Source organism: Camelina sativa, chromosome 16, assembly GCF_030686135.1.
Source record: "Camelina sativa cultivar CO46 ecotype springtype chromosome 16, ASM3068613v1".
Classification (NCBI taxonomy): Eukaryota; Viridiplantae; Streptophyta; class Magnoliopsida; order Brassicales; family Brassicaceae; genus Camelina; species Camelina sativa.
In genome coordinates, this window is record NC_141895.1 from 7,135,247 (window position 1) to 7,151,055 (window position 15,809).

The 15,809-nt window shown below is 35.7% G+C and overlaps 2 protein-coding genes across 7 annotated transcripts; one reads left to right on the forward strand and one right to left on the reverse strand.

Annotated features, from left to right (window-relative positions):
- The first annotated feature begins 3,645 nt into the window (after positions 1-3,645).
- Positions 3,646-5,876, forward strand: LOC104750130 (serine/threonine-protein phosphatase PP2A-1 catalytic subunit). Its single transcript, XM_010471879.3, has 6 exons — positions 3,646-4,280; positions 4,544-4,658; positions 4,750-4,858; positions 4,947-5,024; positions 5,203-5,394; positions 5,496-5,876. Exons 1-6 carry the CDS (start codon positions 4,028-4,030, stop codon positions 5,667-5,669), a joined length of 921 nt encoding a protein of 306 aa, XP_010470181.2. The 5' UTR covers positions 3,646-4,027; the 3' UTR covers positions 5,670-5,876.
- Positions 5,740-15,058, reverse strand: LOC104750131 (phospholipid-transporting ATPase 3). 6 transcript variants are annotated; one of them, XR_015583702.1, is made up of 27 exons: positions 14,429-14,930; positions 14,262-14,327; positions 13,940-14,001; positions 13,719-13,800; positions 13,430-13,540; positions 12,482-12,559; positions 12,263-12,359; positions 11,618-11,724; positions 11,345-11,410; positions 11,060-11,181; positions 10,875-10,950; positions 10,711-10,788; positions 10,492-10,608; positions 10,218-10,367; positions 10,025-10,129; positions 9,563-9,705; positions 9,268-9,369; positions 9,121-9,184; positions 8,829-9,041; positions 8,404-8,569; positions 8,238-8,317; positions 7,903-8,159; positions 7,507-7,728; positions 7,270-7,437; positions 6,794-7,156; positions 6,594-6,700; positions 5,740-6,429 (listed from the first exon to the last, which is right to left on the reverse strand). XR_015583702.1 is itself a non-coding variant. In XM_010471880.2 (27 exons), the coding sequence occupies exons 1-27, from the start codon at positions 14,585-14,587 to the stop codon at positions 6,129-6,131; spliced, it is 3,645 nt and encodes a 1,214-aa protein (XP_010470182.1). In that variant the 5' UTR covers positions 14,588-15,058; the 3' UTR covers positions 5,740-6,128. The 6 variants fall into 6 exon arrangements, 4 of the variants coding, with proteins under 4 accessions (XP_010470182.1, XP_010470184.1, XP_087346452.1 ...); XR_015583703.1 differs by having other exon boundaries at positions 13,940-13,996; positions 14,429-14,877; XM_010471880.2 differs by having other exon boundaries at positions 7,903-8,142; positions 14,429-15,058.
- Positions 15,059-15,809: the final 751 nt, after the last annotated feature.

Consider the following 15,809-nt stretch of genomic DNA (forward strand, 5'->3'; position numbering starts at 1 on the left):
ACCCTACCACTACAAAGAAAAGGAAGAGCAAGTAAAAGGAGGAGCAAAGCCCTCTCACACCGTCGGCGAAGCCTCGGGCGGCGGAGAGGCAAACAAAACAAAAGGGGGCGGCGCTCTATAAGACTAGGGTGTATGAGAGAGAGAAAGAGTTTTTTTGTGTATGCGCGGTTGTTTTATACCATCTCTATATTTATAGAACAAAATCTCTACTTTGCCACAATTATTTGAAAATTTCAGGAAACATTTTTTTTAATAACATGTAAATGATGTCATTTATATAAAAGAAAATATGATCTTATAGAAAAGAACGTGTAACAAACGGGAACAGGTAATTCAAACAATAAAAGTAATTATCTAAACTATTTATAATCAAAAAACAAGATGAGATCATATAATTTGGATAATTAAATTTCATTTCAACTTTCAAATATAAAAAATGGATACGATACAAAAGCATGTTGTATGTCGAGATTGTACTTAAAAGATATCTTAGTCTTAGTGGTTAATAGGTCATTGCGTATTATGTTGTTTATACAAAAATATATATATTTTAAAAGGTTACTATGCAATATGTAATCAATTATTTTGGAACGGGTACTTTGAAAATTTTGGATATTTTTGAAAACAATTAAATAGTTCTTTTGAATAATTTCAACTAACTAAATAAAAGTAAGTATTTGACGGGGAATTCAGGTATCCTGTCTAATTTTTTTACCCAATCTCTATTAATAAACATCGTCTATCGAGTAATCATTTAAAAGACGGAATGAGACGATACATACATGGAACAAGATGGAATGGGACGGTAAGGATGGAACGGGAGGGGACGTATTTCCCGTTCTAAAGTAGATACTTCTAAATTATATACGCATAATAATCCAAACTAAAACCAAACTGAAATCTGATATTTAGATTTAATACTAATAGTATCCAAATACTTAATTTATGTATTTAAAATAATAAAATTCTAACTTATTTTTACGAATTTAAATTTTATATAAAAATCTATTGGCTGTGCAGTAGCACGGGTTACTACCTAGTATAATGTAATTTAGAGTTACCGAATATGATAATTGCATTCAGCCATGTATTCAATTATTCATCACTATGCCTATGGAAAATATCATGATATAATGTTGTTGTGACCAATCATAGGAATCGACACTCATAGTAATTGGCGATTGGAGAACTATATTTCTCTTATCATATTTAAAAGATTAATTTTGTAAATCTGGTGTTCTTTAACTTCTGGACAATACTTGGGTTCATCCTTAAGGATAAACCTCTTCATTTACCTTCTTTTAAAATAAGGAAAAAAAAATTGTATACATCGTTGTAAAATGAAAATCCCAAAACCACTATTTTATAAACCAAATCGATATATAATTCACTTCTAATTGTAAAATCTAAACACTAACTACCTTATTTATAAACTCAAACCGACATATAATTTTATTTTAATTTTAAAATATAAATCCTAACCACCTCATTTGTAAACCCAAACCAACATATAATTTCGTTCTAATTGTAAAATCTAAATCCTAATTCTCATTTATAACTCAAACAGATATATAATCTTGTTTAATTGTAAAATCTAAACCAAGTCAATATTTAACTTTTTTTATTTAAAAGTATACAAAAATTTGTTTCCTTAATTGTTTTGCTTTTTAATTTAATTTTGATTTATTTTTTAAATAAAATATTAGATAGAAAATTATGATTAATTGAGACTTGAGAGAGGATGAAGTGAATAGAAGAGGTGAACCTAAGTATTTTTCAAAAAGTAGAAGACTAAATGAAACTATTTTTTAAATTAAAGAATAATGCGGAAGTCCCTTGGTCCAATAGTTGACCAAAGATTGATTAATACTTCTACACCAAGTTTAATCCAACTAGCTAGTGTTTTAGATATGACTTGTATTTGTGGTGAGAACAATAGATCTAAAATTAGGTTTAAATCTTTAGAGAAAACAATCGAGAAGGTTATGTGTTAGCAAACCTCTCCATAAGAAACTTTCTTCAGTCACTCAGTTTAAGATTTTAATGAGAAGTCTATTTTGTCCAAAAGAAAAAGAAAATTAGGAAATATTAATATTCACTACAGATAAAAAGTTGCATTATAGTTTCGAAAAAACCAAAAAAGAAAAATATTCACCTACAATCATTCATTACAGAAAACGGTGACAAGAATAAGCTTTTAAATCTAGCGATTCCAAATTTTTTTAAACCAAATTGTAGCGATGGAGAACGATTTATGTGATTCTTGTCAAATGTTAGCAACCACAACCATCCGTAAACACAAAAATTTACAACTTGTTGCCGAAAACCAACCAAGCCCTTACAAAAAAAAATTCTCAACTCAACACTTAGGGGGTGTATTGAACTAGATATTTTAGAAGATTTTAGGGTATTCTTAAATCTCCTGTTATTTAATTGGTGATTCTTAAAAATCTTTTGAAATCTAGTGTTATTGAATTTAAAATTTATAGAAATCATTTAAAATCATTCACAATCACTTGTTATTGAATCAGTAATTTATAAATACCACTTTAAATCTACTGTTATTCAAAATATTACAACTTTTTAAAAAACTGGATTTTAAGTGATTCCAGGAGACTTTTTAAAACATTTTTAGTTAAAAAATATGAGTGATAAAATCACACCCATAAGGTGAGATTTTGAAGGATTTCAAACAAAAAATAAAAAATGAGTATGAAACCAGTTACATGTCTGCAACTTACATTCGTTCTCTCTCTCTCGTCGACTCCCATGCGCGGCTGTGGGATATAAAAACTCCGGTCAACATCCATGTGGAGAACGAGAGGTTGTCCAAGGAAGGGGAATGGTCTCGTCCAAGACAAGGCAAACCAGGCGGCGTGTGGAGCGAAGTATCCGACTTACTTCGTTAGTTGTTGGGGGTAAGGATGTATATGGGAAGCTTATTGCCGAGGCATTGGTGTTCCTGGGTTCATCTGAATTACGTGATATATGTGAATGATGGGCCAACGGGACATGCCTTGGTCATGCTTCAGTCGGATAGTTAGAATTCAATAATTATTGTTGGTGGTGCTAATATGAAAGCTTCGCCTGAGAAGATGAGTGATGATGATATTGAGATCATGAGGAATGCGTGTATTGTCATACTTCAAAAAGAGATCCCAGATGCTAAGGTTATATTAAAAATTCAGTTTTAAATTACTCTCTTGAAATTGAAATGATGCTAGTGGTATCTTGACAACGATGCCAACATTTGGACTAGATATATAGGTTGATCATATGTTTGGATCATCTTGATGGGATCACTTAGCTTGTTCACTTGTCTCCTTCAAGACTTTAACAGTCGTTCCCGTGACGTTGAAATAGAAAAAAGAACAAGAGAACAAATCACATAATAATAATACTTTCCTTATATTTTATTTTAAATATCCTAAAATACTCCAAAATCCAATTATAAAATCTCAGCAAATCACAAATCATTTTTGCTAATCTCTAACAAATGACTAAAAATCTTTAAAATTATACTCAAATCTCTCAAAATTCTAGAATATTAAAATCCCACCAAATCTTCTAAAATATCAAATCCAATACACCCCCCTTAAAGTGTCTAAAAGATAGTCTAAATAACTTTGGCTAGAATTTGAACTTAGGTCTTGATTGTATGATTAAAATTTGGCCAATGCCATTTCTATTTGACCTTGTATGTATGTATATCCGAAGTATTAACCAAATAATTTCTCTCATCAATTTTGTTTTGGTTCGAACTTTTGACATTTTAGGGGAAAGAAAAAAAAAAAACTAAATTGGTGCAAAGTTAATCATTTGTCTAAAACATACTAATAAATATCAATTTTTGTGTGACGAGAGAAACCAAACCAAAGACGGGTCAGAGCCAACCTTTAAAACACCATCGGCGACTTCTTCTCCTCCTCCTCCTCCTCCGTCGCCGCCGTGTTCGATCCGAAACGATTCGGTTGCGTATTCGTTGTTAGTTTTTTTAGATAAAAGGGACGACGACGACGAGGAAGAGATGCCGTCAAACGGGGATCTCGACCGTCAGATCGAACAGCTTATGGAGTGTAAGCCGTTGGGTGAAGCAGACGTGAGGATCCTATGCGATCAAGCCAAAGCGATTCTCGTTGAGGAATGGAATGTTCAACCGGTTAAGTGTCCGGTTACGGTTTGCGGCGATATCCATGGCCAGTTTTATGACCTAATTGAGCTTTTCCGTATCGGTGGTAATGCTCCAGATACTAATTACCTCTTCATGGGAGATTATGTTGGTATGTCTTTGTCTCTTTCTTCTCCATCTCTCAAATCAATTTCATTTGGTGAGTTATTGTCTTTTAGTTTCACTACTTGATGTTGTAATAACATATGATTAGGTTTTGTAATTATTTTGTTAATTAGGTTTTAAAACTTTAATGATGTTCATTATTTATGAAGGCCTTTAGCTTTTGTGGGTTATGTTAAGATTTTTAGTGAAAGCTGCATATGCTTGATTCAGTGTCTTTGATTAATTGTTGTCTTGGTTATAACTGTGTAGATCGTGGCTACTATTCAGTAGAAACAGTGTCTCTATTGGTAGCATTGAAGGTGCGTTATAGGGATAGACTCACGATCCTGCGAGGGAATCATGAGAGTCGTCAGATTACACAAGTGTAAGATATTCTTTTGTGGCAAAAAAAAAAACCTGTATTTCATTAGCTTCTGACTCGCACTAACTTTCATTTTGCTTCTGTGTGTGTTCAGCTATGGGTTTTATGATGAATGCTTGAGGAAATACGGAAATGCAAATGTGTGGAAGTATTTCACAGACCTTTTTGATTATCTCCCACTTACAGCACTCATAGAGAGTCAGGTTTGAACTGTTTTTGCCAGTCGTCACTGTTTTAACCATGTTTGTTTCACCTCCACATTTTTTCTTCATCAAATGTAATCCGTTACAGGTCTTTTGTTTGCATGGTGGCCTTTCACCTTCTCTGGACACCCTTGACAATATCCGAAGCTTGGATCGAATACAGGAGGTATTGACAAAAAAGTTTTCCCTATAAATGCAATATTTTGAACCGAGTTTGCTATAGATGTCTCCTTTCCTAAGACAGATTCTCTCTAGCTATATTCTTTCTGAAACCGCTGAGTTATTAATAGTTTTGGCTTCCTTAATACCAAGAATTGGTTTTTATAATCAGATATGTTTTGTAGGTTCCACATGAAGGACCAATGTGCGATTTACTGTGGTCTGATCCAGACGATCGCTGTGGATGGGGAATATCTCCTCGTGGTGCTGGTTACACATTTGGACAGGACATTGCAACTCAGTTTAATCACAACAATGGACTGAGTCTGATATCAAGAGCGCATCAACTTGTAATGGAAGGCTATAATTGGTGTCAGGTACATATACTTATTGTTCATAACATAAGTTGGCATAATTCTTGAATCGGGTTCTGGTTTCCGTAGATGCTGAATCTTTTGGTGTGTATGTGTGTTGATAGGAAAAGAACGTAGTGACGGTGTTTAGTGCACCGAACTACTGTTACAGATGTGGCAACATGGCAGCAATTCTTGAGATTGGAGAGAACATGGAACAGAACTTCCTTCAGTTCGATCCAGCACCTAGACAGGTCGAACCTGATACCACGCGCAAGACCCCTGATTATTTTTTGTGATTTCCCTACCACTTCAATTTTTTTTTTCTCAGAGTTTGTTTGCTGCTGTATCATTGTAGATGTGTCTCTATTTTATTTTGTTTTATCCGGTCTTTAAATGGAGTTCGTTACCAAAAGACCAAAACCCCATCATTTTTTTGGTTGCTGTTGATACTGATAAAGGTTTGTAGAAGCATTATAGAATTTAGCTGCCTTGCCTTTTTTAAACTTGATGTTTCAATTTAAAAATTAGAATTCACCATTTATATCAAATTCTATAATGGGGATTGCCTCTCAACATGAGTCCATAAATGGAGCTATGAAAAATGGCGTTTAAAAACAAAACACAAACATAAAACACCTAAAAAGTACCATCTCTACATATATTTCAAAACTAAGGGCCCTAACAAAAATATTCCCCAATCGGATGGACATTGCCTAAATGTACAAAGACAATTAGCAATAATATATATATTGGTTCTACTTCTTCGGTACCTTAGGCCGTGACCTCATACTGGCTCTCCTTGCCACATCCCACGCCTTCTGTGGCGCGTAGATACCTAACTGAGACGCAAAGAAGGATTCATAACCTGGTGAATCAAACGCAAACCCAGTGTGCTTTGAGAGCTCCCGAGGCAATTGGGATATCGCATAGCTTCTCGCCTCTTGTGGTGTGAGCTCGTTTTCTATCTCCAGCTGATCTACCTTGCTTGCATCTGACTCGTGCCTATGTATTTCTTGAACGATCTGATAATCATATGGGAAGAACCATCTCTCAATCCTGCATTAGTAAAGACATATATTCTCTCATATCACAATCCTTAAGAAAACATCAAGCGTATGCTTCTATTCAGGTCAAAACTACAAAGGACCTATAATCTAAATTAAGTTAAGACACAGGAATTCAGTGGTTTTGCACCAAATTAATATCCCGGTTTGACTTACCCTTGGAAGATAAAATCGCCTAGTAGAGAGACAATGGGAACAAGCAGCAATGCGAAGTAGAAATAAAAGGTACTCATCAAGACATATATGACAAAGTAGACATTTTCCTGCAGAGACGAGAAAATAGGTAACTTAAGATTTACCAAGTTATAAAAAAAAAACAAAATTCAGAAAATCCAGGATGTATGCAAACAGCTTACATTCCTATCGTGTGGTGTCATAATCCCACAGTATATGAAAGCAAAAACGAGCCACGCAAGAATGCTCCCCCCGACTGTGATATAATGCCATCTGGTAATGGAATTGCTCATCAAAAGAATGCGGACATTCACAGCAATCACCAGACATGTGAAGACCATTGTGCTAACATCCCAGAGGCCAAATATTTTGCCTGATGAATTTACAGCGCCGAAAGATGACGTGGTCACGAAGAGATAGCAGACAAAGGACTGATACACAGCAGAAGAAGCCCATACTGCTACAACTCTCCATTTGAAAAATGAGTTACGTATTCCCTCTCGATACAGTTCTGGATATCTTTTCGAAAGGGATGCACTCACGTCCTAGCAAGAGGACAACATAGACATAAAATTATCAGATACAAAACAAGATAAAGATGGTTCTAACTACGATGAATATTCTTTTGTATAAGTCAGAAATCGGGAAAAGCTAGTACCTTCTCAAACAGCCCAAGGACAATGACAGGAAGAGCTGTAAATACGACATTAAACAATGACTGGAACCAATCATCGTAGAACCTTTGCCCAGAAAATCCAGTTCGAAATGTGAACCAAAACTGAGTCAAAGTGAAGGTAAGGTTCTTGTAGAAAAAATACATGACAACCTGCCAAGAAAAGATCATTAGAACTTTTCAAAAATTAAAGGCGCGTTTGTGGTTAAAGAGAAATTCAACCTTGCAGATTCTAAGATATGACCACCGTCCATGGACAAGAAGCAAATCTGTAAGAAATCTAAACTGAGCAATGGCAAAATCACTAGCCATTACAGCTTGCATTCCCTCCATCCCACTTATTCCTATACCAACATGAGCGGCTTGAATCATGCTAACATCATTGGCCCCATCACCAATACTTAGTGTAATCTTTTGCGCCCCTTTCCTCACCAAGCTTGTCACCTGAAATTAGATCCCATATATTAGAACTTAGAAGCCGGTTCAAAGAACACATAGAACCAAGTTACTCACTGGATATGAAATGTGCCAAAATTAAAACCCAAGAAAATATGTGATTACCAATTTTGGCAACAAAAGCCCTAGAACAAAAATTTATAAACCCCTCTATGAAATCACCTGTGCTTTCTGTAACGGAGAAACACGACAGCATACAACTGAAGTACAGTTCAAGCTCAAACTGAGCAGCATCACGCGTAAACTTGGGTCTAATGCATACATTAAACACTTTCCATCAATAACGAGAGACAATTTTGGTCCAGCTACGGTATTCAGAGAGTGTTGAGCTTCTTCAAGACTCTTTTTCAGCTCCTTCTTTACTTCTTCTTTGATAACACGAGCAATCTCAACTTGATCACCCTACAATAAAAGCTTTTCTAATTAAAAAGTAACTAAATGATTGTCTTTCATGAAAATTCTACATAATAAGAAAAAAATTACAGTAAAACAATTACCCTTTCTTCAGCTTCCCTGATTGCATCCGTTTCAGAACTAATGACAAATTGTTTCATTTCATTGTTGATCAAGTTGCATGCTGTAGCATAACAGAATCAAAGAGCAGATATTAAAGTGGGAGATAGAAGAAATAAGATCTCAGAGTAAAAGTTTGTGATACCCTACCATATGCAATATTAATAGCCGTTTCCATTTTATCCCCTGTTAACACCCAGATCTTAATTCCAGCTCTTGATAAGGTTTCTATGCAGGTAGGTACCCCTTCCTGAAGTTTGTCTTCTATGGCAGTTGATCCGATGAGGGTAAGATCCTTCTCGATAAGTTCTGCCACCTTCATGGATTAAGACACCTCATTCATCAACTATAAATTATAAGCACTATTTACTGGCGACTCAAAAACTGTATTCGCGGATACAGTTGTTCAGACTAGTTTACGAAATGATCATATCATTTTCATTCCTGATATACAAACAAGTTTCACTGCTCCTGAAACCCATTTTCAACCTTCAAGATCTTCTTGAAAATTTACTCTCAAGATTTGAAAAGAAAATAGATAAGAAATAGAGCTGTAAATAGATAAGAATGTATACCTCATCTAACTTCTTCTCACGGTCTCGTAATGCAGATTTGGCCTGGATGAACTTTTCATTCCAACTATCGTAGGTTTCAGGGTTTAAGTCTTTATAGGCTAGGCAAAGGGTACGCAATCCAGAAGACCCAAATTGTTCCAAATGTTCTCTTGTTACTTTCCTAATATCATCTGTAGCATCAGCCAATCTCTCAAAGATTACATTATCAGCGCCCTGTGGGACAATGTTCCAAGGAATGATCAAAAATTGATCCAGAAGTACACAGATAACCAAGTAAATATAATAATATTACCTTACAGTAGAGTACAAGCCTTCCATCTGGGAAACGACATACAACAGACTGGCGCTTCCTAGTACTGTTGTCCACAGTGTAAAAATTATTAGTATGCTTAAAGCATGACGAAGAGAAAATAAACAAACAAATCACTGTCATATAAACCTGTTGAACTCGAGAACATTAAGAATCTCATAGGCCACATCTTGAATCTTTCCCATCTTCTCCACATGAGACTCACGAACATACACCATAGTTGGAGTACGCCTGAGAATACATAAAAATAGTTTCAAACAAACTAACAAAGACTTGAGAAACAAAAGCACTTATAGAAGCAATTCTAAGAATTAGAACTAGGAATCATGAGACAAGTTAGCTAATAGCAAATTTATTTTGTCCAAAATGATTTCCTGCAATTTCAAATCTCTGGAAACTGAATGTAACACAGACTACAGATTACCTATAAAAGAAGAATCCAAAATTCTTGGCAGCAGTAACTAAGGCAGCTTCATCTGGAGATGCGGCCTGATAAACAATCTTCTCAGGGGACTCATCACCTTCAGGAAGGACAGTGTGACAGATGGCCAGGCATCTAAAAAGTTCCTGAAAAGTATCAAAAATGCAATATTTTTAGTTAGAATCATATTAGCATGTGCACGTGTGTGCCAATCTGGAACCAACGATCTTATAACTTCTACAATTTTAAAAGGCTTCTGTCAGGACACTTCTGTAGTTTTTAAGTATAAGACTCCCAAAAATAAAGGCCTCAACTTATATATCCTTACAAGTTCAGATCTCACCATCTATCAAATACACAATATGCCGCAGTTTCTCACGGAAACCCTATAACCCCATCACCTCTTAGCTATTACAATTCTTAACTGATTGTGAACCAAATCTCTAGAGAATGAAAGTAAGGAACCTTGCAAAGATCAGGATTAGGTTCGTTTCTCCAAGCTCCCCGCATAAGCCTTGGATCATCAAAATTAAATCCTTTTTCTCTTATTGCACCAGTCGACCTTTGCTCCTGAGAATATTTGTAACGGTGCAAATTAAAAAATTTCCATTGTACCATAAGGCACAGAGAAACTCCACCATCTGAAAATATATAATACCTCTTGAACTTTTAAGCCATGACGCTGAGCGATTCCTCTTTCTATTTCAGTGACACCACATCCATAACTTATACCTCCAATTGAACATTTGAAGAACTCCATCAAATTTCTCGTCAGCGTTCCGGTTTTATCAGAAAATATGTACTCCACCTGAATGATACCAAAGAAATTGCAACTGAAGTGAAAACAATAGCAAAGCATATATTAAAATAATTATTTAGCAAAAAGTTATAATACTAGCAACAAATGGATATCTAGATGAAATGATATCTACCTGTCCAAGCTCCTCGTTCAAATTCGAAGTCCTGGCCGAGGCGGGGGTATTTGTTTCAGCATGATACATATTAAGATCTCGGTTGATAAACTGGGTCGACTGGATAAACTTGATCATCTGGTTTTAAGGAGAGAATATAGTGATCATTCAAATTGCTAATCCTCGTAGTGCAGTTAGTGTAGTGCAGATAGTTAGAATAGAATACTAGGAGAGACATACCTCAATAGAAACATAAAGGGAGATTGGTATAATTGATGAGAACAGAGTGACTAGCGTGAAAAAGGTGAAAAACCCTATCTGTGGCAGCAGACGGAAGCAGTATGGAAGAAATCAGTAAGCCAGAAGTAGAAGGAAATCAACTTCAACTATGCCAAACTAATTACCATGAGTCCATTACGGTATTCCCAATCTGACTTATGAAGACCCAAGTATTTGTCCTCACGATCCGTCACAATTGAACTGTAAAATTAACAAATGTAATAACCGTATCAAAACAGGACATGAGAACTGGAGAATGAACAAATCGAAGCAGGAGTTGATAATTCACAATATTGAAACGAAAGCACACCAGCCTATAGCTCCAATCAGACACATTGTGACAAGGACACAAAATATTGTGATAATGAGTTTGTCAAGCTTCTTTTCCAGTGTACTTCGTTTGGAAGGAGCATTCATGGCATTCATCATCACCTACATATGTAGAATTCACCATAGAATAGCTTCAGATCGTATGCGTAGCAACTATACAACGAAATAGAAACCATAGAACGGTCTTAAATACTTGAATCCTGTAAACTAGAAACACATGTCTGCAAAGTTAGTTTCCCATAAAACAAGCTCCACAACAGCTTACCTTTGTCTCATGACCAGTAAAAACTACAGCTCCAACTATGTATTCTGTGTTCCTAAGACTGCATCCCTGAAAATGTAGATATCAAACGTCTCAGAATATTATTAAATCAAAAGATATAAAGCTCTGCCCTACGGAATTTGCTCAGAAAACTGTTAAAATCCAAGATATATCATAAGTGGATCAACATAATCTAAAACAAAGTAAATTCATGCATGACAAAAAAAAAAAACACAAACGGGAAAATCAACCAATAGCAGAAACAATCAATCATACACGCAATAAAAGCTGGTCTGGAGAGAGAGGTAATGTTTGCTTTTGGACTACAAGGTTCCCAGTGAAAGTGTACAGAGAATTGTTTGGTTGCTCACACTGAATTTCACCTGCAAGAGAAGTTGGCGAAAGTGAAGACATGTGTATAACAGTTACAACACAATCATACTAAAATGAATAAAAAGTTGAACAAAATGAAGGACCGTCAGAACAGAGGAAAATTTGCTTCCATAGACAGAAGAAAATGAATAAGAGACAAGAAAATGATCATCGGTAAGAGAAAAAAATTATAATAAAAAAATTGTACCAGACATTTAACAATTACTTCTCTCTTCATAAGATCCAGACAAACATCAAAACAAATGATAAGCTATATAAGACTCTGATTACATTTTCTGGTGATCATCAGGATGTGATATAAGCAAAAGCTACGAGTTGGCAGGTTAACTCAAAGTAGTAATAATAATAAAAAAACATACAATTGTTAATGCAAAAGCAAAATCCAAATCACCTGAAGCCACAAACTTTATTTGCAATTTAATTCATAGTAGATTAAGTACTACAGTACATGTCACTGCAAACAGATTCACATCTATCTAAAGAAACAAAAAAAAAATTGCATGCCAAGAGTCAAAGCCGTAGGCTAACCTTTAAACTCATAAGCTTTTTCTGGTACTAAGTAATCCCATGTCCTTTCAAGGGCCTTTCTTATTTTCAAATTTGTTTCTCCATCTAGGTTTGCAGTCTGCACTCACAAGGAATAAACATATGAGCATACACTAGGTAAGAAAACGTTCTTGATAACAGCATTGGCCCTGGAAAAAAAGACAGCAACATAATATCTTAAAGGGGACGTCAAAGAAGCACCTCAACGTAGCAGATACCATCAGCATTAGTGCTGGATAGGAAAAGAATATCTGCTGGGAAAAATCCATCTTTTTTTATCTGTAAAATGAAGAAACCTATTTAAGAATTATAGATCTATTCAAAGGTAACAAGTCTCTGATATAATGCAAGGAAAGTATACTGTAAGAACTGTTAATCCCATGAACGTTATAAGCATTGCAGGGTCAAAGTGTAGAGGAACAAAAGATACCACGGTAAGTTAAAGAATAGGAAGAAGAGCGCAGTGTCTCAACCTAAGTAAAAGAAAAGTGCAAGAGCAGCTGGAGCTGCAATAGCATTGCTTTACTCAGTTATTTGATACTGTGATGCGTGCTGTTAGTATCTGATAGTATTAGCCAGCTCAGCCGATGGTATAAGTAGCAAGTAAAAAAATTTAGGCAGATAAATATTTGGTGGATTCTGGGATTGGGTCGAGAAGTGAGTCTCTATCAATATCTATCTCTCTGTTCTTAAAATTCTCGCCAAACTACAGTGGTAACTAAATTTCAGTACCTAACGGAACGCCAGGACAATTTGAAAAAATAACTACTGTCCTAATCGCCCCTTGGAGAATCCTAAATGATAAATCAGAACTGTGGAATGCGGTCAACACAAACAAATTTCATAAACACAGTGTCTTGATGCCAGCATCGCATGTGTCAATACTTTACACTTCTAGGAAAGACTTTCCTATAAAGAAGAAACCAGTATAAACTACTATAAATGTTGTCAACACGTTATAGAACCTTCCCATTTTGAAGATAGTAAGGAAGAAGTGACCACGGTGGAAAGCAGCACAATAACAGACATATAGGCAGTGGAATTCTACTAGATCAAGTATAATGCAGGTCGTACAAAAAAAGAAACAACTAAAACACACACAACAATGTATATATGTAACCACCTCCAATAGAATAAAAAAAGACTAACCTTGACAATATCTCCAACTTGTAACTTTCTCCAAGGAATAGATATCCACTGTTGATCTTGTAAGATCTCCACTGTGCTATTATTTATGGACATATCATTTTGAAACCTTTTCTGCACCAGATTATGAGCAGAAGGATTTATAAGTTGAGCACAAATAGGTCATGAGACTCCAACACATCTTTTATCTTAAACTAATTATTTTCGGGCTGAGACAATTCTACTCTAAAACAAGGAGAAATGGGATATTTCTGCAATATCAAAAAGAAAAAGGAAGAGCAGACGAGCTTACCCAGTCTTCGAAAGCCTCTTTAATCAGAGAAACAAGAAGCACCATTGACAGTGGAGCTACATTTGTTATTGGACTCACAGGGCTGCAGGAACAAACAATCTATCTAGTTAACAACTCCTTTTATCATGCATGAATTAATCAGAAAATTTTCATCCAACTAGAACAAAATTTCAAATAAAACGAGGCAACACATAATAACATTGTTTACGGAGTAAACATACCTTATTGGTGTCATTGATAGACACGAAATTCCAAGAAAGTAAATGTTTGCTATGCGCCTAAACTGTCAGGAAACACAATTACAACAAAGATCATCACAAATAACAGAAAAGTCTTATAAAAAGGACTGCAAGTATTGGTAAATCCACATTAGCCTTGAAACATAAGTACATTCCATTAAAAAAGGCACAATTTTTCGCCTGGTAAATATCCTAGGGTTCCATTAAACTTCTAGGATTATAGAAAACACTAACAAGTCCTAATTACATGCTGAAGCTAAGTTAACAACCTCTAGAATGCTTTAAACAATGCGTATTTAAATACCTGTTCAAACAGACCCTTCGGCAGAAAGGTGAAAACATTGTACTTTGTTGTAGAAATCGAATTACCCTGAAATACAAAAAATCACACCAATCAGATCGATGAATCCAAACAGTACAAATTCCAATGCGCGTATCCCGTAATCGATTCAGTATATAACTCCGGCGTACCTTGAACCGGACGGGTTGATTAGACTCCCGATCATTACAATAAACGGTACGATAACTCGGAGCCTGAGGCTGAATATGACCCAACGTCACCGTCCTAGACGGTGTCCGTCGATGACTCGCCGACGAAGAAACGACGTGAAAACTACCCGATCGAACCATATCGGATTCACCACCGATCCAATCCAACAGGTGTCGTCGTATCGACCAACAAAAACTCGAATTTTCGACTTCACCACTAAAATTTCGCGGATTGATTCGATTACGCTATAGGCAGAGAGAGAGAGAGAGAGAGAGAGAGAGAGAGAGAGAGAGATCTGAATCGACGGGTAGAGAAGAAACAGAGAGGACCAAAGGAGCAGCCTTCTTCTTCTCTTCCGTTTCCAATGCTTTTGGTTCGTCGTCTCACAAAAGTCTCTCCCTTCTTTGTGTTGAGAAATAATAATAAAATTAAAATTAATTTTTAAAATTTTGCATTTTTTCCGATACCCAAAGAAAAAAAAAAAAAAATCCGCGTTGACGCCAGAAAATGCAGAGACAAAAAAAACAAACATTTCCGCGTTAAAGAAACTTCGACGCTCGACTACGCCGCGTGATCCTCAGACACACACATCTGAGACTGAGAGACCTCACTAAGACCATGTAGACTGGGGTTTTTTTTTTATAACATTTTTGGCTTCAACTTTTAATATTTCACATCATTTTCTCTTTTTTTCACATAATCATTTAACACTCAAATCAATTTTAATCTCTTTTGTTTAATAAAATTTAACACCGTATCCCATTATTTTCACTTTATATATTTATTTTTACTTAAATTCGTTTATGCAACTTTTGTCCTTGAGGACTTATCCATACACCCATTCATTCAAAACGAGCTGAAAAGACTATTTACGCGCTTAATGACCTTCTTGGGAAGGAGGAAAACACTAGTCCAGAATCCTACTATATCTGAAATGACTGTAGATAGCATCTGCAGCCTACCCGCTAAGCTCAAATGGCGATGAAGCCAAGAGTTCATCTTTACCCTAATCTTTGAGATTAATGGGTCACAATCCTTTATCGTCAGCTTTCTGGAAAAGAGAGGGAGCCCTAGATATCGAACAGGCAGAGAGGCAATTGGAAGTGGAAATTTTGTTCTCATACGATCCAATGTATCCTTACTTAAGCCAGAGGAAAGCATGGAGGTTTTTGAGATATTAACTGAGAGGCCAGAGAATTTTTCAAACTATGATAAGACCGTGAAAACTCCAGCCAGAGAAGCTTCCGACCCATCCAAGAATATTAGTAAATCATTAGCGAAGCATAAATTAGTAAGCTCTAAATCCTCAGAACCTGGATGCTAACAAAAGTCCATCCTGAGCCACTTTATTGAGCATTAAAG